At 38.1% G+C, this 23,896-nt stretch overlaps 1 protein-coding gene across 1 annotated transcript in view; it reads right to left on the bottom strand.

Annotated features, from left to right (window-relative positions):
• The window catches only part of pde11a (phosphodiesterase 11a), a 44,772-nt gene that overhangs the window by 6,130 nt on the left and 14,746 nt on the right, over positions 1-23,896 (bottom strand). Inside the window, exons 3-18 of the mRNA XM_053329233.1 lie at positions 20,612-20,701; positions 19,864-20,004; positions 19,665-19,729; positions 17,949-18,081; positions 16,177-16,252; positions 13,960-14,027; positions 13,771-13,863; positions 12,699-12,742; positions 10,261-10,417; positions 10,004-10,111; positions 7,475-7,584; positions 5,583-5,673; positions 943-1,043; positions 684-761; positions 497-560; positions 342-416 (exon numbers count right to left, since the gene is read on the bottom strand). Coding sequence (XP_053185208.1) covers positions 342-416; positions 497-560; positions 684-761; positions 943-1,043; positions 5,583-5,673; positions 7,475-7,584; positions 10,004-10,111; positions 10,261-10,417; positions 12,699-12,742; positions 13,771-13,863; positions 13,960-14,027; positions 16,177-16,252; positions 17,949-18,081; positions 19,665-19,729; positions 19,864-20,004; positions 20,612-20,701 — 1,494 coding nt within the window. The remainder of the gene's footprint in view (positions 1-341; positions 417-496; positions 561-683; positions 762-942; positions 1,044-5,582; positions 5,674-7,474; positions 7,585-10,003; positions 10,112-10,260; positions 10,418-12,698; positions 12,743-13,770; positions 13,864-13,959; positions 14,028-16,176; positions 16,253-17,948; positions 18,082-19,664; positions 19,730-19,863; positions 20,005-20,611; positions 20,702-23,896) is intronic.

Below are 23,896 nucleotides of genomic sequence, written 5' to 3'. Positions count from 1 at the left end.
TTATAGAGTCTTGACACAGTAACCTAAACAACACAACAAAATCTAGACAGCTGAATGAATAGAAAGGTTAGTGTTTGTTTTGAACCCAGTGCAACAGGAGTTTTTTTGTTAAGGATGATTGTTATACGCTCCATAGTTTGTTCTCGGCACAGCTGCGACGCAGTGGAGGGGTCAAGCTGACAATTCACTTTTCTTATACCTTCTTATAGACACAAGCTCTCATGTTTCCTACACAGTCAGTATGTTTGGAACTGTGGAAAATATATATCTTGGCCGTCATCAGCTAGTGGAGGTCTAACTGCAAAACGCATTAAAAATCAGAGATGGTGCGGTGTACTCACTGAGGGTGTGAGCTTCAACTCGGATCTCTCTCTGTCACCTTGCTCGAAGAACTCACTGGTCACCAACTCTGCAACCTGGAACCAGAGTAAGATGAATGGTTTACAGGCCTCTTTTTTGTTTACTTCATATGTAAGAGAGTTTGGCCCTGTCTCACCTTGTGTGATATTTCCCACGGTTTAGTGACAGCACCGAGGTCACATGCAGTCATCATCATGGATCTGAAAACAGATCGGATGGACAGATTTATTTGATGTAAAATCAAAGACTTTGCATTAAGAAATCTTAATTAATCTAATTTGAAGGAGACAAAGACACATTTCTTTCTGTTTGCAGACCATTACCTGCACATGTCTCTATGAGCCTTCACATTCCAATTGTATTCTCCTTTGCTGACAAGCTCAAAGAAAGTGTTTCTGTTCCTAAAGGGAAAGAAAACATCGAAGTATGCATGTGTAAATTACATAAAATCCACAAGGGGGCGATATTACCTAAAAGAATCCTGTAAACCTAATGAAACAGTGTAAAGAGACTGGCTGTAGATAAGTCAGTACTGTGTGGACCACTCAGTCTCTAATAATGTTGTTGTTTAACAGAACATACTCAAAGTAAAGTGTGAGGTCTGTGGCCAGGATGGACTGTTTCAGCAGCTGCATGAGGTCACTATATTCTGTGGACGAGAGGTTGGAGAAGATATTGTGACCCTGTGGAGACACATACAGAAATAACATGATAAAAACATTCAAGACATGTGTTATTCTTCTAATCACACACAGAGAGCCTGAAAGAAAAGGCTAGGTAGATACTAGCTTATCACAGTTCACTGGAAGTTGTTGGAAAATAAAAACACAGCTGCTAATCTGTTGGTGTGGGAACTATCAGGAATATAAATTCATTATTCTATCTTACAAGGACATATCTTTGCCACAACACCTTAATAAACAAATTTCAAGGATTATTGCTAAATGATGAATATTTACAGATTATTTTGATATAACTTTTTCCCTTAATATCAGCCTTGAATAATCCAGCATCATCAGCTCACATCATCAGCTTCCTGACATAAAGTCGGAAGTGCCTCCATCCAGTTCAGTTCAATAACACACACTGTCCCTGTATATCAAAATAACTATTTGTGTCAACAGGAGATGTATAACAGAGATAAAGAAAAACTATTTTCCTTGCTGAAAGTTGTTAAAGGGCTTTGTATATACAGTGTAAATTATAGCCTGGTCTTAGAGCTCTGAATGGCTGTATGAATCTTCTATTTTTTCAGTGATTCAAACGGTCAAAGGATTACGATTAATAGTGGGATGAACAAAAGGGCAAATTAATCAGATTTTCAAGCCATTCAGAAGTTATTTGATCCATTCTGAACATAAATTAAAAATGGAGTTGTGAATGCTGCTTCTGTTTGAACTTCGTGTAGTGATGAATCCATCCAGGCCTGTGTAATATGAGATCAAGCTGTGGAAATCAACTCATTCTTGTTGCTTTGGTTGAAAGGCAACTCTGCCATTGGTTCAGTAAGAGTAACAATTACAAGACCAGAGTAGCAACTGTAGTTTTAGTTTACAGTCCTTTTTCAAAATACAACATTTTGAATAACATTCATCCATTCTTTACACGTAGCTCGAGTGATGCTGGATTTTTTAGGCCTGATACTGGCATTGATAATTGGGAATTTTAAAAAATGTGGTTATGATTACTTGTTATGAGTGTTTTGTTAAAAACATACATAGATAACATAAACAAGCTTGATCGCTTACATTTATTTATTTTTATTGTGACCCAGATACAGTACACACTGAGCAGGAGATTTTACTTGAAAAATAAACTTGCTTGTGTTCTCTGGTGGACAAACTATGTAATGCAGATGCTGTTTCTAAATTCACTCAAACGTAATTTGGCAGTCTGTACTGCAATGTCTTGTTACTTGTTGGCCATCATATACACAGATAGTCATGTAGCTGCAATAAGTTTGTATTGTCAGATACAATGGCAGTGTTGTTGCATCTAGCTTTATAATATAGTCCACTATATTTACTATCTGTGATTTTTTTTGAGCATCTGACTCTTTTTCTTACAATTTATGCATGATGAAAATCACAGATTCACACAACAGAAGGAAAACAAAGAGTTTGTGTACACTAATTTCTGCTAACAATCCCACACTGCAATGTGTCAGATTTAATAGATGTGAAAAATAAAGACACGCAGTACTAAAGCTGTCAGTGATTCATAAGTGTACTGCTCACTCCCGCTCAGCGACAGCTTCTATCCGCAAGCCATCAGGTTGCTGAACTCTGGGACTTTGTGAGCATATGTTAGAGACACACACACACACACACACACACACACACACACACACACACAGACTCTCTCTCTCCCTCTTCCTCTCCTACACTTACTCACCCACGACACAATATTTATATTTCTAACAGAAGTATTTATCACCAATTGCTTACTGTATTGTATGTGCAACACACTACTCATCTATTTATCACTTATGTACAATACCACATCTCTGCTCCAATTTGCAATTAATCATTTTATAATATTTCTCTCTCATTTTGTTATATTTCTCTCTCTCATTTTATTATATACTCTAAATGGAACTAGAGCTCAAAAAAGCCAAATTTCACTGCCTTCAATTATCTGCTGTGTAGCTGTGCATGTGACAATTAAACCTCTTTAATCTCTTGAACTAAAGAGGAAACTATTGTCTATTAGAAGAAGAAGGAGAGAAGAAGGAGAAGTAATTTTGCTTTTCCCACTGTGACATATCAAAAGTGTCGAAACTAGCATTTTTGTGCAATTAAACTAATGGTTAAAAACATGCAATAATCCAACGGAATGGTTATGTGTATGGGAGGAGGGAAGGCAGCAGCTCCCCAGCAGCTCTTCATAACTAAGCAATGTCTCTCACTCTATCATTAAAACACGCCTTTCTCCATCATGTATTATACATTCATTCATCACTCAGGCACCCTCCTCTAGTGGATGGTTTGAATGGATGGAGGGTCTGTCTGTGGAGAAAGTGGAAGATGTGGAGGTGATAACAGAAAAGGATCGAGATGAGAGGATGTTAATGACTAGCAGGAATTAAAAAAGGTCTTTAAAACTGAATGATCCTTTTAAACACTGAATACAAGTCTTAAGATTATCTCAGCACGGCTGTGACTCCCATCATCAGCTCATGTGTTCCCATGAAATACTGAAATATGTAAGAGCAAAGCCATTTGTAAAGGATGTCTCTCATTCTGTCACAACTGGAGCGGATGTAAGGGGTGGAGCGGGGAGTAAACTAGAAAGTGAGAATGATGAGAATAAATTGAGAGATACAAAGGGAGGGAGTGATGTTTAAAAGTTTACATTTTAATTAATGGTTTGTGCAGGCTGGCGGATTGAATCGTGAGCTTTCTCTTCTCCTTGAATTAGCCACACTATTCATTTATATGCTAATAGGACAGCAGTAGTTCAGCCCCAGTATCAACAGAAACCATTATGATATTCCAAGCAAACATTTGTCAGCTTACTGTGTTGTCAGCACCATGATAATGAAGCCACTGGTACCCACCCTACAAAGCCTCTTCTCAGCTGCTCCCTCAAAACGTCTTTAATTACAACTTCATGCAAACCCAGTCACCTGGTAAAATGTCTCTCTCAACCAATTACCACCAAATCTATCGCCTCTGTGATTACATTGATTTGAGGGCAGCATGAGCTATTTGTTTACTCACTCACATACAGACATCGAGGCACCATGTTTGTCGTCAGGTGCAGTGAGCACAGACTCCTTTAATATTAAGGGGAAAGTGGGCTAATAGCATTTTTTTGTATTCATTTAGACAGCTGAACAATAAATGAGAGATAGGTGTAATAAAACTTTGATTTCTGGACAGCACACAAATGACATTAACCGAAATTTTAAAATGCTAAATGCAGATCTTTATACATACAACACCACCCTAGTTTAGCAGGGCTGGAAAATGAAGCCAACCCAGAATTGCCAAAAAAAACTGCAGGTGCATGAATGGCTCCAAACTTAACAGGAGAAATGAAAATGTTTACAGCCTGGTTCATAAAACATGGCTTTGGTTTCTATAGTTGTTTGTGACAAATGTACATGGGAACTCATCTGTTTAAATTTTATAAAAAGCTTAAAGTTAAGCATAATTAAGGGTCTGGTCGCTTTGAGTGACAACGTTGGTTAGGTAATGTTACCATGGCATAACCCCAGATTGACGGAGGCATAGCCGTAGCTAGCAGTGTGCTTTCAGTTTATGAAAGTTAATTGAAACAGTTTGGTCTTGTTCAGCATTTCATTGTACTAAAAGATCCTCTAATGAGTCAGATGTTCAGTTTTTTCCCAATAAAAACATTTTATTTTAAATGGTTTAAGCCTGTTTCTTGCTAATGACAATTAGCATTATCACAGTTAGCCATAAACTGTCAGTGCACTGTGCTAACCAAGCTAGTAGCTAGCGTTAGAATCAGCTCCACCCTCTCATCCAAATATGGTCATATCTGGCTCCAAAAATCCAAGATGACAGTCAAAATGCAAACTCAAGCCTTCAAAATGGGAGTCCCCAAAACAATGGGTGATGTCACGGTGGCTACGTCAATTAATTTTTACAGTCTACGGTTGTGCACATAAACCAGTTTTTGGAGAAACTCAAATTTTGACCTGAGGTTGGCAATACAGGAAAGTGTCAGCAAATGGTGAAAAAAAAGTCAATTACTCTTGATGCAACCTGAAATGTCTTGTTTTGTCCTGACAAAACAGTCCTTAATCCAAAGATATTCAATTTGCTATCATAGAGGACTAAAGAAAGTAGAAAAAGTCCACATTAGAGAAAATGGAATCAGATCATTTAGCATACTCAATTATCAAAATAGTTGGATTATTTTTCTGTTGATCGACTCATCAATTAATTGACAAATCGTTGCAGCTCTAGACGCTGCCTACTTAGTACCTTAGACCTACAGAGTAACTGCCATTCCTAAAGCTGTGCTGCGAGCATAGCATAAAATAATCTAGGTACACACATGGCAAAGGGAAAATGTGTCCAAGGGGGACTGTGTGTGTTAAAAACACACACTGGGTTAAGTGTTTGGTTTGTAAATGCTGTTTGGAATGATGCAATTAAATGTGTTGCACAAATATAAACATGCAGTCATAGACATTAGCAGAACATCATGGTAACTGCACTGCAGCAGATAATTGAAACATAATGCACCTCGCTCTGCAGGATCATAACAGCATGGTTGAAGTGGTGGTGCTCCAGAGTAGCAGAGGTCCCATAAAGCAGAGAGAGGGCTGAGCCCGTCCTGACACACACACAAAAACACACAGAGGGATAAAATAATCAGCGTTCAACAAGTTCTGAGAAATAAAAGTCTGCTGTTGAGTCTGTTGTAATTCCCTCATCAATTCACTCTGCACTGTCACCAACTTATGGCTCAATAATAAAAGAAATCGGAGAGCTATTACCTTCACTGCAGTTGAAATTCACCCGTTCAACATTGAATACGATCATCATTTAATGTCGCTGCAATAACTAAGCCTTCTGTACTGTATATGAGGCATGTGGGCCAGAGTCAGTGAAACTAGAATTTATCATTTTTATTCTTCTTTTACTAAAGTTAAAATAATATAATATATAGAAATGAAAATAGAGTACAAAATGAAAAAATAAACTGACAAACTATAAAAGCAAAAAGTGTACATATTAGTGTACTGATTTGCCTGGGATTTTTAAAAATTACATTTTAGTTTCAGCATTACATTGCAGTAGCGTTAGAAAGTATATATTTGTTCATAGTGTTGGCTATACTTCAGTGCTTTGTATTTTAAATTAGGTAAATATGCTCACTTTTTGATGTTCACATCTTCTCAGGTGAGCAGTGCAGGATTTGTTTTAGACACAGTCCCCAATTTTTGGACAATAATTATAAACATACAGATGGATTTTTGTTGCCAACAGTGAAATGTTCTTTACTGACCAACTCAAAAAACATAATTATAACATATATATAAATAAAAATGTTGCTTTTATTTTAAAATTTAAAGTTATGTTTACTTGTCAATTTATTCCCTTGCTCTAAAATTGAGATTAGTTGTAAACTGCCTTCAATAAGAGGAGCAAATTGGCACAATTATCTCATAGTCATTGTTTCTTTTCAATTCAGAGTGCAGAGTTTAAAGACCAAAATCTGTGTCACTATGCTAAACTCTTCTCACTGCACTGTGAGATGGTAGCAGTACACAATGGTAGTGGTGAAGAAGGTTTTTGTGCAAATGTTTGAAGCAAGCATTGCTGTGTAATACAAACCAATGCCAATTATTAATTATTTTTGTTTAAATTTCAATTAATTCTCAACTACAGCTATCATACACCATCTGATGAAGACATAACACTTTGCCATAGTTGATAAAGGCTCTCCAGTTTTGTAAGATGTGCTCCTGGGAAAGAATCTGCCTTTTTAGCTACAAGAGCATTATCACCTCTTTTGTCTTTTACCATCCTAACTAATTTAGCACTATAGCCGAGTAAACATTCATTAAAATTCAGACCATCTAGCTCAAAATAACAAACAAAAATACCAACTACTGTATATTTGACAGTTGATGTAATGAGACGGGCGACAATAGCATCTAAAGAACTCATAGTAAAAGGATGATTGTGGATGCCAAATAAGTCATTGAATTGGGTAACACCATCTTGTGGTGTACTTAACAAAAATGACTAGTCACAGCAACAGAATAATTTAAGCCTTCCAGTTTACAGTCCAGCTCATGACAATGTGTTCCTTCCACCTTGTTTTAGATGTAGTTTACAATAATAAGGACACAGAACACTAACCTTAACCAATTTATCTGCAACTTTACCTGCTCATCTTAATGTGCTCAGAGTCAGCAGTGTTTGGAGTCTCTTCGTTAAACGGACTGTTATATAAGCCTTATACAACTTGCCACTTGACTCTTGCTGATCTGGGCTGCACTACTGCAGACTACTGCAGGTGGGAAAACATACTATAAACAGTGTGTGGGAGGGAGTGTGCTTATGTGTGTATGGCAGAGACGTTAAGAGAAAGCGAAAAGAGAGAGACAGGAAGCAGGAACACTTACTTTGCCTGAAAAGCATTGTTGGTACCCCTGTGGTCCAAGTCATGACACACACAACCAACAATAAGCGCTAAGATCTCCACCTCTGTCAGAGTCTCCTGGAAGCCCGCTGTCTGATTGGCACAGAGAGGAGGAGGCCAATTACATAACAAACACACACTCTGAGCATCACAGACACATTTCTTATTCATTTATTTCATGTTGTTGTGAGGAGTGAATAAAAATGGACTCACACTCCAATGGCAGTAACATCCTAAAATACTATCTCCCTAAAATGCCACTGGGACTGCAGTAACGCAGACACACGGGGAGATTTATGACTTGGATGAATGGGTTCTGGAGGCCATGTGCTGAATGAGTCACTATAGGTCATCGTGGGGATAGCAACAAAGATAGCAATGCCCCCAGCCCACTCATTAAAGCACGTGGCAGGAGAGCAAAGGGACCCTGAATGGCTTACACAGTACTGTTTCATCTCTCTTTGCCAATAATCAATTCAGATGGGACACCATACATTAATGCTGTGCTTGATTAAATTAACTACACTCTAGTGTTTGTATAAGAACTTGTATGTATAAATATGTGTAGCATGTGTATGTATATTGTTGCCCCAAGGGCCTGATAATCGAATCTCAGTGATTTGGACTTAGGTCAAACAGAATTGTATCATGTGCCATTCACCTTTTATAATAACTGGATTAGAATAGTATTCAGTATCTACAGCATAGCGTTAGATCAGGCAGAGCACTGAGGTAGTGCCTGCATTAGCTGATTGATATCAGCTGCTTCATTCATGCCTCACAATCACTGGTTCATTCATCAGCTGCGCAGCTGCAAGCTAGTAGAGCCCAACCATGTTCATGAATGTGTACAGCATGGTCATTATAACCTGACATTTCTGACTACTACGCTGATATACTCATGTCCACACTGTGTGCTACCACAGCATCCAGTGATGGAAAGAGTAGTCTTTACTTAAACCTGCATCTACTGATTTTTTTCTGTCACTTTCTGCCATATTGCTATGTTGAATGTTAGCATTCATTTGGAGTCATGTGTCTGGCCACCTGATTAATGTGGGTCCAATTTTCAATCTCTTTTAGCTCTTTTAGCTTAGTTACCTTTTAGCTGTTTTTGTTCTCCATCAGCTCCTGAGGGAAATATCTGACAGTGTCTGTTGGCCGTTTAGTGCACCAGGTTTTTTTTGTTTTGGAAAATAGCTGCCTGCGACGAAAAACATCGCTATGAGAGTCATGAACGCAACAGCTAAATGATGAGATGAAATTTGCTGTAAAACTCTGTAAGGCTGAGGGAGCCACTTTGAGTAAAAGCATCAATACAAAATACAAACTCCATTACAAGGAGTTCTACATTTAAAAAAATCCTACTTATGCAATAGTTTTATCACCAAAGGGTCATTGTAATTGTATGATTATATTTTTATTTTTCTCAAATATTTGAGAAGCATTTTTTCATATCAAATCTTTTTTGTTAAATACTGGAATGTTTTACCTTTTTGCACCTTAAAAAGTTCAGCTTAAATTAAACCATCTGAGAAATTTAGAGGGAAAATCCCTTGTGAAACATGAGATGTGGCAATGCATTGTATTTTATAATCGTATCCAATGTTTTTATGTAAAATCTCACTCTGACAAGATGTGAGTGATATATGTAGTGGGGTAAAAAGTGCATTATTTCTAGCTGAGATCGTAAACCATAAAGTAGCACAAAATGGAAACAATCAAGTAAAGCACAAGTTCCTCTAAATTTCACAGTGCAGAAGAGTTCTTAAAGCGATGGTTCGGCGTAATTTCCACCTAGCGTCATATGCACCATGCGCCTCAGCCCTTTACCTGATGGCTTTTACTCTGCTGCTACTGCTAAAGCTGTAAACATCGTCCAAATATCGCGAGATCCTGCACAGCACATCTAGAGATCTGTGCGGGATCTCGCGAGATGTTTACAGCTTTAGCAGTAGCTGCAGAGTAAAAGCCATCAGGTAAGTGTTATTTTAATAAACTCCTGGTGTACTTACAAACTTTCCAATGCATCGATTTATGAGTAAAGACCCTATTTGTACTACTGTAGAAGTTTGATAACAATCCAGGCATTATTAGTGGGGTAATTTACAAGATACACTGGTGGTCCTGTTAGCGTCTGTACTAAGCCATTCGGCTGATGGCTCTAACTCCATTAATTTGCGACCAAATGAAAAAAATAGGCTGAGGTGCTGATTAGATAGACCTCATGGTGCATATGATGCTAGGTGGAAATTACGACGAACCATCGCTTTAAGTAAATAAACCTCCTCCTTATATTCTAGGCTTTTCTAATGTTGATTTAACATTTTGTACTCATGTATGTGTTTATTAAGGGGGTGGGGGGTTAATTCTTGTTGCTGCTTCCCTCAAAAAGTGGAACCTTTTTTCTGCCAAATGTGAATGCATGAACATTTGCTATGAATGATCAATTCCTTGACATGTGTCTCTGACTGAAATTGATTTAATGATCAGCAGACAGCATGATCTTTACCGTTAGCATAGCAAACATGCACTGGCAGACGTTGAAGGCATGTCTCCAGTTGTGGTAGAGGACCATCCGGTAATTTTTTCTGACAGTCAGCAGCCATCTGCACAGTGTCTGGAGGGGAGCATAGAAAAATAGATGAGCACATGGGTCAACAGACATTATGAGGATACATGGGGATAAGGCTACCAAAGGAACTGTGTTCTAAACAAAGTCAATCAAGTATTCAAAGGGAGGAAGATGAGAAACGTCAGTGATCTCACCTCATAGTCAATCTTGAATTTTGGTACCATTCCCAACTCTATAAACATTCTCAGGGAGGCCGTTATCATGGCATCAACGTCCAGAGAGAAATCGTCAAAGGAGAGCTTATCGATGCCCAGCTCACAAACCAGGGGAATGTTAGCAGCCTGTTTCATCGTGGCGGAAGAAAAACATGGAGGGGGGAAAGAGAATATGAGCTCAGAGAGCAGAGGAGGATGAAGAGGTCAGAGGATGCTGTGCCATTTTCAGATGATACATGGAAATATGGAGACATGCTAATTAAGACTCTGAGGACTCATTCAGAGGGTTAAGATTAATGAGGGAGCTTAACCAAAGGATGTCACTGTTGTTTACTTTCAGAGCTCAGTGACAAACGCAGTCATGAAGTGGTAATAATCAACAGCATTTTTCATCGTTATTCAAACAAAAACAAAAACATACATGATCCAATTAACCATATTCATACTGAAGTATTCATGTCTTCTACCCTCAGTGTGGTCTAATGAGCACAATGGAAATCGGAGGAGATATATCCTTTCTGCCTCTAGTCAGCTTTTATTAAACAACCATTTAATACTGTGTAACCTGCATCTCTTACAAATCTGTGATATGGTTTCATTACAATGAGTGCTTCCATTTTGTCTTCTTCTCTCTTTCCTCTCTAACAGCCACTGGAGCCCGATGTTTCTTTCACAAATGTTTGTCTGCCAGGTCAGCAGGTCCTCTCTCTTAATTCACAGCTCTGGGTTACAAAATGTCAGCCAGGTTTGTTTGCCGCTACCATTTGCACTCCGGTGGAATCCCAGTCAAGTGTATGCCATACGGCTCCATATGTAGAGCAGTTATAAAAGAAGGGGGAAGGGGGGGAAGCAGAGCACAGCAGTGCTGGATGAGGGGGCTGAGAGATCACACAGGCATACTGGAAAGCGGGGTTCCTACTTCGCAGTAATGGCCACAGGGGAAAATCCTACACATGAAAGTGCAAGAAAATAGGTCATATCTATATTTCAGAAATGTCATGCCAATTAAAAATGTAGATATTTTCATTTTTTCATCTTTATAAATAATGCATAGAGAATGATTGTCTATTGATTGGAGTAATCCATTTCAAATACCACAATTAGTTTATTTTCACTGGGGAATACTTCCATATTAATGCTTGTGCACTACTGCAGTTCTAGAAAACTAGAAAATGAAGTCTAGAAGACAGGCTGTCAATAATCCCCCTGTGTTGCCATAGCTTTGTTTCTTTCCCATCAAAGTTAATGAGAGATTGTTATTTAATTAGAAAAAGATATCTTAATTAAAAAGCCTGTGAGCAAACCAAATGCTCTCTGAATTAAATATCTGAGATTTTATGCTGTAAACAATAGATTTAGGCATCGTTTGTTGCCATAAATCTTAGTATGGCAGAATCAAAATGAATATTGTTATTTTATTATTGTCTTAGACATTAAGAAACACAGCTATATAAGTAAGAAAACAATGAAATTGTATGATAGCAGTTATCTGCACCAACAGAGCAAATCTGATCATCACAAATTGTAATCCAAACCGAGTGTGTAGACACTTCAATATAACCTAATGAGAAAAACACCAAATCAAAAAACACTCTCATGGGTCTTTTTGGAAGGCAATAATGGATGACCCACTGTTGCAATATTTCAGGTAACTAGGGGTAAAAAAATCTTCACGTCATCCATCATTCAGTAAGATAACTACATTAGAACAGCTTATGAGCAGCAACTTACTCAGCTGAAATTAGTTTTTTTTTTTTTTTTTAGCAAAATATGTTCTTAGGTTAAAATGCGCTGTGACAGAGTCAAAATGTGTTGTTATGAACTTGGTCTAGTCAAGGTTTATAGGTTTATTTTAAAGGATGAAACTGGTGTTTTTACTGTCAGAAAATACAAAAGAAAGACCAAAATCAACAATACATTAGTCCCATCTCTGAAACCTTTCTAAATTTCGTGTAGCACTCAGCCCTGAGCCCGTTCATTTTATACTAACTGCACAAGTCTTCAAAAACAGGTCACAAATATCGTCATCATCGTGTTCATTATGATGAAGGAAATGGCGAAGCTTACTGATGTTTTGGACAACAATGGAGGTCTATGGCACTGAGGAATAAGCTCTAATCAGGTTCTGGCTACGCAGACAATACATGTTCATAGGATCAATTAATTGCTGCTTTTGTTTTTTTCATGGCATTTTTTTTCATGTTTTTTTCAATATATAAAATATAGAGTATCATCAGACTTACTGTCTTCTGTGAGACAAAGGAAGAACAAGCCTTACATGATTTGTGAGTTTAATATCTAAGTAGAGCTCAGAGGTAAAAACTGAGTCGCTCTACTACTGAAACTACTGAGAGAAACAAACATATTTGCTGAGAAAGATGTCATGATGACAACAGTGAATACCAGTTACCTTAAATTTGTCTACTTCAGTCTTGGAGCAAGTGGCATGGTAAGACAGAACCTGTAAAATAATGATATCTGTGTCACTCAAGGTATTTTTCAAATCATTAAAACACAGTACGACTCTAACAGAAGCAGGACTTTGGCTACAGCTGAAAACACTGAACTGTGGTATCACTGCATTTCAGAGGAGAGTGTCCTCCAGATGAGGAAGTTAACACTCGCCTATAGAAAAGCCTACAAGAGCAGCTATGTCAGCCCTGATTCCATCGCCATGTTCCCTTCATTTCCTGAGAGAAATACCTCACACAGACCTGCAGTTGCTTATTTGATCATAAACGCTCATGTTTATTCAATGCTGCCAGAAGCAATGCATCTACATATTAGTTCATTCTCTTCCGCTCCCTTAAATGCTGTACCTCACTGTGCTCTACAACCTATTTTGAAACCGAGTGGTACTAACTACTATAATGCACCTGAAAGCTCCCTATTGTAATCTAAGGACATACTGTAAGGGCTGAGTAGTGCTGAATGGATACATCCTGCAGGGCAGATGAGGGATTGCTTTTCACTGCCTCTCATTAATTTTCAATAAAACCTTTGTGAGAAGGTTATCTACAAAGAGAGATCAGCACTTTTTTTTTTCATGCGTACATTCTTTGGAAATATGAGACTAAAAAAAAGGAGGCAAACACAAAGACCCCAGAGAGAGACTAAGTCAAAAGAGGTTTTATATTAGCCATGCAGCAGCCATTACTTCCTGTGAATTCTGGGCATAGGGCATATGTTGATTGGAAAAACTAAAATAAAGCGAATGGAATAGCAGAGTAGATACATAAAGGGGCAAAAAAATCATCTGAGAAATGCTATCATAAACACAATGAGTATACAAGCATAACAAAAGGAAACTGAAGTAGAAAGCAGGAGCAGTTAACGCAGCACTCTGAAAGCAGCTTTCAAGTTTGCATAATCACGTACTTTAAATGTAAGTGGATATAACAATGTGTTGTTCAAAACATGGCAGCAATTTCATATCTTTATTTTCTCTATTTGTCATACGAGACAGAAAATAGAATGGGTTGTTCTTACATCCAAAGCCACAGACTGCTTGGCCCAGGACTTCTTTACTTGGTCATACATGATGGTGTTGTTGATTCCCAGTCCACAAAAGATCACAAACGCCTAGTCAAAATGAATAAAACTAAATCAACTGCAACATTCTCCAATACACTCACAGGTTACGGTAAGTAGAAAGAGATATAGAAGCAAGAGTAATACCTCAAAGAGACGCTGGTCTGCATCATCAAATGGTTTCCCATCGAGCCTGTTCAGCACCTGGGCAACACCTGTTACACACAGTTCAATCAATAAGAACATAACAGAAGTGCTTGTAACTTGATAAGTGTGTATGACCTGCCTCCAGTTAATAAAGGATCAAACACAAACTCTATGTCATTGACTAAAACACATTATTAGTGAGATACAGAGATACAATGCCATACAACACAAGTAGCTGTTTAGTAAGAAATTCTACAATACTGATATATGTTATTGTACTATATCTTTGGAAATCTTAAAGCAGTTTACAGTAGATGAGATCATGGTTCTCTGCTAGAAAATGATGGACTACTCCCTCCATGTTGGGAGTGCTGCCCCATATGAGGAGTTTAAGGATCTTGTTCATAAGTGAGGTCGCGCATGGGAATTCAGGAATCGTATTAGACTTTTGTGGTGAAGACTTTACCAGTCCATCTACATTCCAATCCTCAACTATGGTCATGAGCTTTGAGTAGTGACCAAAAGAATCACGAATACAAGTGGCCAAAATGAGTTTCCTCTGTAGGGTGTCTGAGCTCAACCTAAGAAAATAGGCAGAGCTTGAAGTAAAGGTGTTGTTCGTTTGTGTAAAAAGAAGTCAGCTGAGATGGTTCGGGAATCTCGTTAAGAAACCTCCTGGGTGCCTCACTTCAGAGGTGTTCCAGGCATGTTCAGCTGATAGGAGACTGTGGGGCAGACCCAGAACACCCTGAAGGGATATGTCTCATTTGGGCTGAGAAGCCTGGAAGGAAGGGATTATATGTCTCATTTGGGCTGCAAAGCCTGGAAGAGCTGGAGGACGTTGCTAAGGAGTGGTGAAAACTTGTGCAAAATTATTTAGTATTTTGTCTTTGTAATATATTATATCTATAATGTAAACTTCATCCAGGTCCCTGTCATTAACCAAACATCCATCTATGTCCATGTAACCCAGATACAGATACAGACATTAACAATCTGAAATTAAAGATAACTTTTAGATTTTGCTCTGATTCTAGTTGCAAAAATCAAAGATATATAATATAATCAGAATACTTGTCTGACACTCAAGCAGGTGAGAGATCTGAATCCCGACCCCACCCACTGCGAGAACGTCACAAATGTCCTGTGTTGACCTGCACTGACTTAACATTGTCACATCATACTGTAATAGTGTGTTCCTGCCCCGAGGTTGGTCAGTTACATTATTTATTTACATATCTGGAACTTAAGCTGTGATGTAGTGGGTTCATAATATAAAAATCTTAAAGAGATGGTCTTAAAGAGGTACAACATGTTTTTTAGCCAATTCTCATGATGTTCATTTAAATTTGAGAAATTAATCATTCAAAAAAAACCACCTTGGTAGTACCAGCTACCTTTATTAAGTTGAATTTCACAGCATATTTCTACAGGAGGTGCTAATATTGATTTTACTCACATCTGATATTTGACATTAAACCTCATTATTTTTTATATAATCACAACAGTATTTCTTTTGGCTCTATTTTGAAGCTGCAGGCTGTAACATTGGCAGATGACACAAGGACATTTGTTTCCTAACTGAATGTATCCTTGACTTGAGAATTTCATCTCCTGCTGCTTTGTTTGTATAATGGTTTTTCACTCCAGATCCTCAGGTGCCGCCCACGCACAGTGCAATTTTTTTTCTCCCATCACTCTTTCTGTTCTTCTCCCCCTTCCCTCTCACCTCCCCAACAAATGCACGTACATCCATGGGAAAAAACAACAACAACAAAGAAAAAAAAAAAAAAACTTGAGGGTACACAGAAATCACACACAAAAATCTAAACTAACCATATGTGACAGATACACTGATCACTTTGCACTCAAATGAAATGAATGACTTCCTGCGTCAGATCTCAGTGGACTGAATGGAGCTGCTTTCTTTGCTCTTCCCTGCAATATCCAGCACCAAAACCAGACAAGAGATCACTGATTTATCAGTGTCAGTGTGGCGTTGGCCTGGGGCAGTCCACAAACATGAAACACACAACCAGAAGAAGGAACTCCACCTCAAAATGTGGAACGATGGTGCAGTATGGATCTAAGTACACACGCAGCCTCAGCCTTAACTAAACATCCTCCTCTCCACTATCAAAAATTATTAATGTTTTACTCTTTATGTAGATTATTAAGTGAGTTCAAGAGAAAATGAAGCTCTTTTTGTTAACTTACCAATGATTTGGTGGTTGCTATTCCATATAGGAACACAAAGCACAGAGCGGATGTGGAAGTCCGAGAACTGGTCTGCCTAAAAACAGTGGGAGTGTGAATACATTATAAACAAGGATTACCATCCACGTGCATGGGGAACATATTTCCATGCACTGTGAGTAAGTATTTTGGTATTTTCTAAACAAATATGCATGTGAGACATATTTTGAGGTATCAAACAAGTATCACCTTAGTGCCTGTTTGGAAACTTGTGTATTGTGCTGGTACTGATATTGAAATATTTAAAAAGACACCAGCATCAACTATGCGTATATGCCTCACTTCTAATGGAAGAACACTGCTACGCTGAAATTAATGAAGCGTAGGACACAGTGAAAGAACTGTCTTAGAGCGAGAGGTGAGCATGCTGGCAGCCTTTCCGCTCAGCCAAGTGGTAGTAGTAATACCATTTTTCTGCCGCTGCTGTTACAGGTTGTCATGTCAAACTTTTGCTGCTTACTGCTGTATGCCGAACGGACACTTGTGATGTCCACTGTAGGTTTCTGTTTAAATCTATGCAGTAGAGCTAGACCGATAAAGTGGCCAAGCTGATATTAGCTGATTGCAGATATATTGGTATTTGTGTATACGTTGGCTGATAGCTAACAAGAAACTGCAGTTCAGAAATGCCAAATAAGATTTGAGTTCATTTAGAAACTGTCACAGGTTATAGTCAGCAGCATCAGCACCAGCCAATTACAGTTGGTTTGAAAAGACCTTTACATATATAAAGTAACAGTTGTTTGTTATCTCTCACCGTGTAGTGATAATATAAAACGCACTAAATCAAAGGTGACTGGACTTCATGTTTAGTCTTGAAGGCATTTCGCCACTATTTCCAGAGGCTTCATGAGTTCTAGTGACTGGCAGCCATTTGTGAGCTTTTCACACCTGGATGAGTCCTTAAGGTTGCGTGGCAACAAACATGAGAAGTAACAAAGTATTTATACTTCTTTACTGTATTAAAGTAGATTTTCCAGGTATCTATACTTTACTTGAGTATTTATTTTTCTGACGACTTTTCACTTTTACTCCCTACTTCCGACAAGAGGTATTGTGTATCAATTCATTTTTACTTTTTACTTTTGTACTTAAGTACATTTCAGAGCCTGTACTTTCTTACTTTTACTTGAGTACAGGAGTTGAATCAGTGCTTCTACTTTTACCAGAGTCTTTTTCTACACACGTATCCGTACTTCTACTTAAGTACAGAATGTAAGTACTTTTTCCCCCTCTGCATGGCAATTACATGAGAGATCAGAGTCCCATTAATTAAGGTGAGAATTGTTATGAAACCATTTTGGAGGAAATGTCAGGGCAGTGACATAAATTGATCAACAGCTCATGGATGGCTGTTACAGTTTAACACCGATCGTGTCCTTAATTTCTGTTTCAAACCATCTGTCTTCTCATCAAATTGCAAACTTACAATGCCATCCTGACATCACTTCCTAGGCAGTTTCACACAGCCATTAATGAACCCTGTGTGATCTAAATAACTCACATGTGACATCAAGGTGTGAACATCCCCTTGTTTAAAAAGCCTCGGCCTGAAGATACTCCTTGAATGAACAGTGTGATGTCTTTAGCGTAAAGCAGTGAGTCTAGTGTTGATTTAGTACTTCTAAATATACTATGGCCTGGATGTGAGGTGTCACCAGCACATTCACTGTAACAATGATTCTCCTCTGATACAAGCTGAGATCAGTTCTCTCAGATAAAAGCATGCTTACCTCAGCATCAAAGCGAGGATCCTGATAGGCATCACTAATGTTCACGGGGAGTCCTGTGGATGCTACCAGCTCTGCAATACTGTTGTTGATGAGCCAGTCTGAGTACGACGATTTCTCAATACTGTCTTTGAAACTAGGGTCAGAAAGCAAGATGAGAAGATGCGAAAAATCTGTTCACTTGCCTTTCTTCAGGTCACAATGCTTCTGACAAATATTTCTTAAACACTTAAACACAAAAAATCCCTTTTTATTGCATTTAAGTAAAAAACCTTGTGTTCTCTTCCACACCTGAACTGCAAGCTTGCAGAAGGGTATTTTTATTTTTGCGGGCACTCTTTTACGTTGACTTGCATTTAATGAACTCATGCAGAAGATATCAGTAAGCTTCTCCTGCAGCTTATGAAGTAATGAAAAGTTAATTGTGTGATTGTCTTCCTCATTGCCAAACGCCCCCACACTCTGGCACAGAAACACCTGCATTGCTGCTTAGACTTCCCATTCACATTTATTCCAGTAGGATGTTACTGACTTTTAACCTTCAAACACAACAAGATAAATGTTCAGTGTGGCTCATTTTGTCATTCAAGATTAGAATAAAGGTGGAGAGACACTGATGTCAGATCTTTTGGCTCCCTTTGATCTAGTGAGACAGCTGTGTGGATGTGAAAACACACAGTGCAGTGGGGAATAAACCTCATGGGTGTGATGGCAAGATGCCTTACCTTCTTTTTCTTTCTGTCTCTCTTTCTCTCTTCATTCTGTCTGTCTCTTGTCTGTCATTTAGCTGCCACAAACACACCAGCAGAACTGTACACTAGCTCAACATTATCCTCCCCATGGGGGCGGCCGGGGATTCTGAGGCACATTAGAAATCCTACAGTATGCTCGCCTTTTGACACCAAATGTATTCACTTAATTATACACATAAATCTTGCACAGAGACCCTTGTTATTCTGATATGAACATTTAGGAAGACTAGTGTCATCACAGAGATGATGTACTTTTGTCATTTCAGCTTGATTTGATATGTTGTGTGATTTGTTTCTTGACATCACAAACATGCTATTTATTCAATATGAGACACCAGATTAGAAGGGAGTGAGCCCAGACAGAAAGACTTAACTGGCCAGTCAAGCAACCCAACATTTCTTTGATTGCTAATATCTCATTTCTTCTCTTTCTGTTGGTATTTCTTGTGTTATGACATATTTTTAAAGGATTGTTACACTTATGACTACTGCCTTGACATGACTATATCAGTTATGACAAGTGCAGGACTCCAGGAAGAATTAGTCTTCCTTTCAGTGTTGGTTTTCATCCATAAACATCCCACACAGTATTAAGCCACTTTTTCTCCACTCAGCCATGCCTAGCAGTGGAGAGAATTCTCAAAACCCAATTAAGCAGGGCTTCTACAGTATGTCTTTTATTCTGAATTAGTATATTACTCCCACAGCACTACAAAATATTCCATTTTTTATACTTCCCTTATTTTTGTCCTTGATGGGAGCTTTATAGATTCAAACAAGGCTCTATGCAAGTGATGTGGTGCCAAGGGCAAACAAAGGTGGAGATTTGACTATATAGTGAAAAGGTTACTGGTATAAAAAAGGGAAAATGCAAGGCATGTTTTTATCAGGCCAGATGTTATTGAGGAGCTTTGTCTGTGTGTGCATCTGAAAGAAGAAGAAATTTGAACAGAGACAACATGCATACCTGCTTTCAGTGTCTGCACTGCATTTGGGAGACAGTAGTTCAAATGACTTGGTGAACTTCACTACCTGAAAGATTTGAAAGGGGGAAATCACTAAAGCTATTAGTAACAATGTATGGTGGTACACAGTATTCACTGATAAAAACAGAGGTAGACAGAAAGAACAGACATGCACAATTGCAGCAGAGAGAAAAATAGTACCGGTGACTCGATGTCCTCCAGCAATTGAACAGAACAGCGCTCACACTTTAGCAATGTCTGGGCGCGGTGCATGATCTTCCTGACAATCTTCTCCAGGTCAGTCTGCTCTTCAAATAGGTCATTGACTACCTCGAGGAGCGCCTGAATACCAGGGACAGACAAAGATATCAGTGGCTCAACAGTCTGAACCACAAGCTGCTAAAAAAAATAAAATAGCGTCGACCCTTTAAATTAAGATGTTTTGCCTTGCTCAGCTGTTACATGATTAGTATTATCATTAAACCATAAACCAACACCATGATATAACACAAATAGTTTCCCCAATAAAAGTGAATTAGGCCCTTCATCTAAGGCAGGGGCAATCCAATTTAATGCACAAGCACATAAAAATCATATGGTGTAAAAAGGGCGCTGCTCATTTCTCTCCTCTATTCACTGAACTATGTTCTCATTATGTTCTCTTCCATCACAGATCAATGTGTGACATGAATTAGTGCATCTCTTAACATTCCCTGGAAGATCTGGATCATGGACCAGGCCCTATCAGGATATAGGCCCATCCCCCTCTACACATCCAGAGAAAATGTCCATGCAGGGCTGCATGCTGCTCAGTGATCCCCACTGCAGTGGCAGCAAGTGGGCTGTTGCTGATCAATACTCAGCCTCAATGTCAGCATCAGGGGGGAGGAAGTAATGCTGATCCTAGGGATGGGGGGGTTGTTATCGCAGTTGGTCCTGTAGTCCTTACCCGACTCCTGTCATACTCCTTCCGCGAGGCAGCGAAGAGTTGGGCGTTGGAGATTGCAATACCACAGAAAGGCAGGTACATCTGCAGCACCTGTGGACATATTGGTCATTTGTATCTGTAATTTGCAGACTTCTCTCATTAATGAGCTTCATATAATGTAAAAGGCTTGTTTTTTCAAATATGGACCCTGATGTCACAAAATGAGACAAAATGCTATTACTGAATGTGGAAAAAGATAAAACTTTAAACATGTGGTTCCTTTAAAAATAGAACATATAATACATTTTCAGTGATGTAGCCAAATTGAAAACTGCTTGTAAAATCGAAGCTATTTTAAAAAGAAGAAGAAGTGAGAGTGAGTAATATTTTCACACTGGAAAACATAGCTTTTGAATCAGAACAGAGAAGAAATAGCCATTCATTGGCATCATTACATGCTAGGACAAATAAATCTATCTAACTGACATTTTACCATTTGACTGAATAGTCTGACTTACTGTGCCTTGGGCTAATAACATAAATTCACTCATATTTTCTTCACATAAATAATGTAATTACTTGATGTAGCTTGATGATGGTTAATATGTATCCTGAAATCGAATCAACGTCGTACTAGTTTGGAATTGAACTGCATTTATTTTTCGCCTCCACCCCATGTTGATTCAAAATGTTCACCAATATGAAGGCACACTCAGAGGATACACAGAGGTGGCTGCAAGTGCATGCTATTAAGACAGCTGTGATATGAATACACAGGTTGAACTATACGACTACAATTACCTCACAATGTTGCCTTATCTGAGAGACATTCAGCCCCCGTAACGTGGAATCAATAGAATTTAGGTTGTGTGCCTCCTTGCTCTGCCTCTTTGTTTAGCTATCTATCTTCAGCATCTGGCTGCTGTGTAAACAATACAATCAGTACAACAAACCCACTAATATTTACCAGCCTTCAGTCTTACCTGAGGGTAGGGACAGTACAACAATACATGAATGGGAAGTTACTCAGCTGTGGCTGCTGATACAACGAAATCTCATTCCTTTTAGAAGAGATAATGCATCAATTACTCATCGGCAACAAATGAACATGTGAAGATCGGGATCCTACAGCACTGTGTGGATAACTATGAAGCTTGTATCTATAACCTACTCCATAAAAATGTTCTTAGGTAGTCCACTGGTTGCAGGTACACAACCCTGGGTACAGTTGGATAAACAGGGAATGAATAGACTAATATGGGTTATTTAAATTTGCTTTAGTAGAAAATATGCTTAAAATATTTTAAAGTTTCAGTCTAACACATTTTAAGCTAGCAATAACGTGTCGACTTTATCAGATGAAGCTCAGAACCCACCTTGTTAAAATCACTTTTGCCTAAAATGTTTACAGTATCTTTACCTCGCCTATAGTATTTGTTGTCATTTTATTTACTATTACTTTTGTTTTGATTTTTTATGTATTGAAGGGTTCAGAGACTAATTCAATTGGAATTTGGAATTCTATGAAATGCTACTGTATGTTTTGTTTTATGTGTTTTTAATTGTCTGTTTGTATGTTCTTTGGAACACTGTATTGCTGCTATCTTGGCCAGGGCTCCATTGAAAAAGATATCTTGTAATCTCAGTGGGATTCAACTAGTTAAATAAAGGTTTAATTATATATATATATTTATTTTACTTTATTTTTTCAACCTCTCTATGATTAGTCTGTTTTCTAACATTTTGTTATATTTTTAATGTTGCATTTTTTTGTGTTTTATTGCCACTACACTGGTGTCTGTTTGAACGGTGTTAGTATATATATATATGGTGTTAGTGTTATTTTGTTGCATTTTCAAGAATGACAATGGAGTTAAGCGCTTACCATGTGGAAGTGTATTTTATACTCTATGATTAAAAATACTGATGTGCAGTGTGGCAGTATTGTACTCACAGTAGTGCTTTTTAATCATCAAATAAATTGAATCAATCAACACCATCCAAAGCTCTGGCATCTCACATTGATATGTATATTATGACACTGTTTAGTATCATGCTAAGTACAAATTAAATCACTAAATTAATAACATTTAAACTGATAATGCGAATGAAACATTTACTCCGTCATGCTAATGAGCACATTAACTTTATGCACTCAGTTATACATAATCATAAGTGCTCTATACAGCTGTTGTCAAGACATAGAAAACAGATGATGCTGAGCAATAAGCTCGTACATAATGCTATTTCAGCTGTCCTGTGGGATTCTCTAATAATGATCTTCCAGAAAGGCAGTGGCCATCAATAGCCCCAGCAGGAGCAGATTCATTAGCAAGCAGGACTTTGGGGATCTGGCTATGGATCTGCCTGTGGAACTAACAGGCAAACCCAAGAAAAGCACTGCTCTCTCTAATTACATTCTGTCAGGCAGGCCATTATACAAGGTTGCATTACAAACAAGACGTTTTTGCCTAGAGACCTGTGGACTGACCAGTAAAGAGTGGTTTAATAACAAAACTAACTGGCCAAGTCATCAGGGACGGTTAGCTCCTCTACCCTCAATGACATCCTACTCCACAACTGGAATTTCATATGAGGCAAAACCAAAGGAAATTACACAGCCACGTCTTTCTTTCTTTCTCCACTTATACCACAGGAATGTCATCTACTAGTTGATTATAAAAAACGGGGCTCACTCTGTGTGGTACAGTGTTGCTGTTTTGCCAAGAATTATTCTCAAGAATAAAAATTAAGCTCTCAATTTTCTCTGATCTCATATGTGACTCCCTAGCTTGTGTCTGCAGAGCACATAGCAGTTTTGCAAATACACTAAGCAATGATGGCTTTTTTAAATTAAGTGACATCAAATATTCATGCAACCACAATTACACCTCAACAAAATTGACAAAGTATGTCACTATTATTTATTTAGAACATGAATATTTACATGAATAGTGATATGAATGATAATAAGACACTTAAAAGATGAAGATAACATTGTTCCCTCCCTTTTAAGTAAACCACAATAAAATGTAAAAATTACAATTTATACAATAACATTTTGCATTTGAAATGAATTGAATTGACTGGCTGTAATTTGGGCACTAACACAACACATCTAATATACATACTGTACCACACCAGAGGTGGTACTTAATATCAATCATACATTAATTATGAATTTGTTCTGTACATCGCAGGTACATGGAAAAAAAGAGCCATGAGCCAAGAGTGGTCACAACAGCTGAGAAGCATATGTTATATCAGTGCAGTAACATTGCGACAGATTCTTTGTTAAAACTTGCA

Source organism: Scomber japonicus, chromosome 11 (assembly GCF_027409825.1).
Source record: "Scomber japonicus isolate fScoJap1 chromosome 11, fScoJap1.pri, whole genome shotgun sequence".
In the NCBI taxonomy this organism is placed as follows: Eukaryota; Metazoa; Chordata; class Actinopteri; order Scombriformes; family Scombridae; genus Scomber; species Scomber japonicus.
This window is presented reverse-complemented; position numbering and strand designations above follow the sequence as displayed.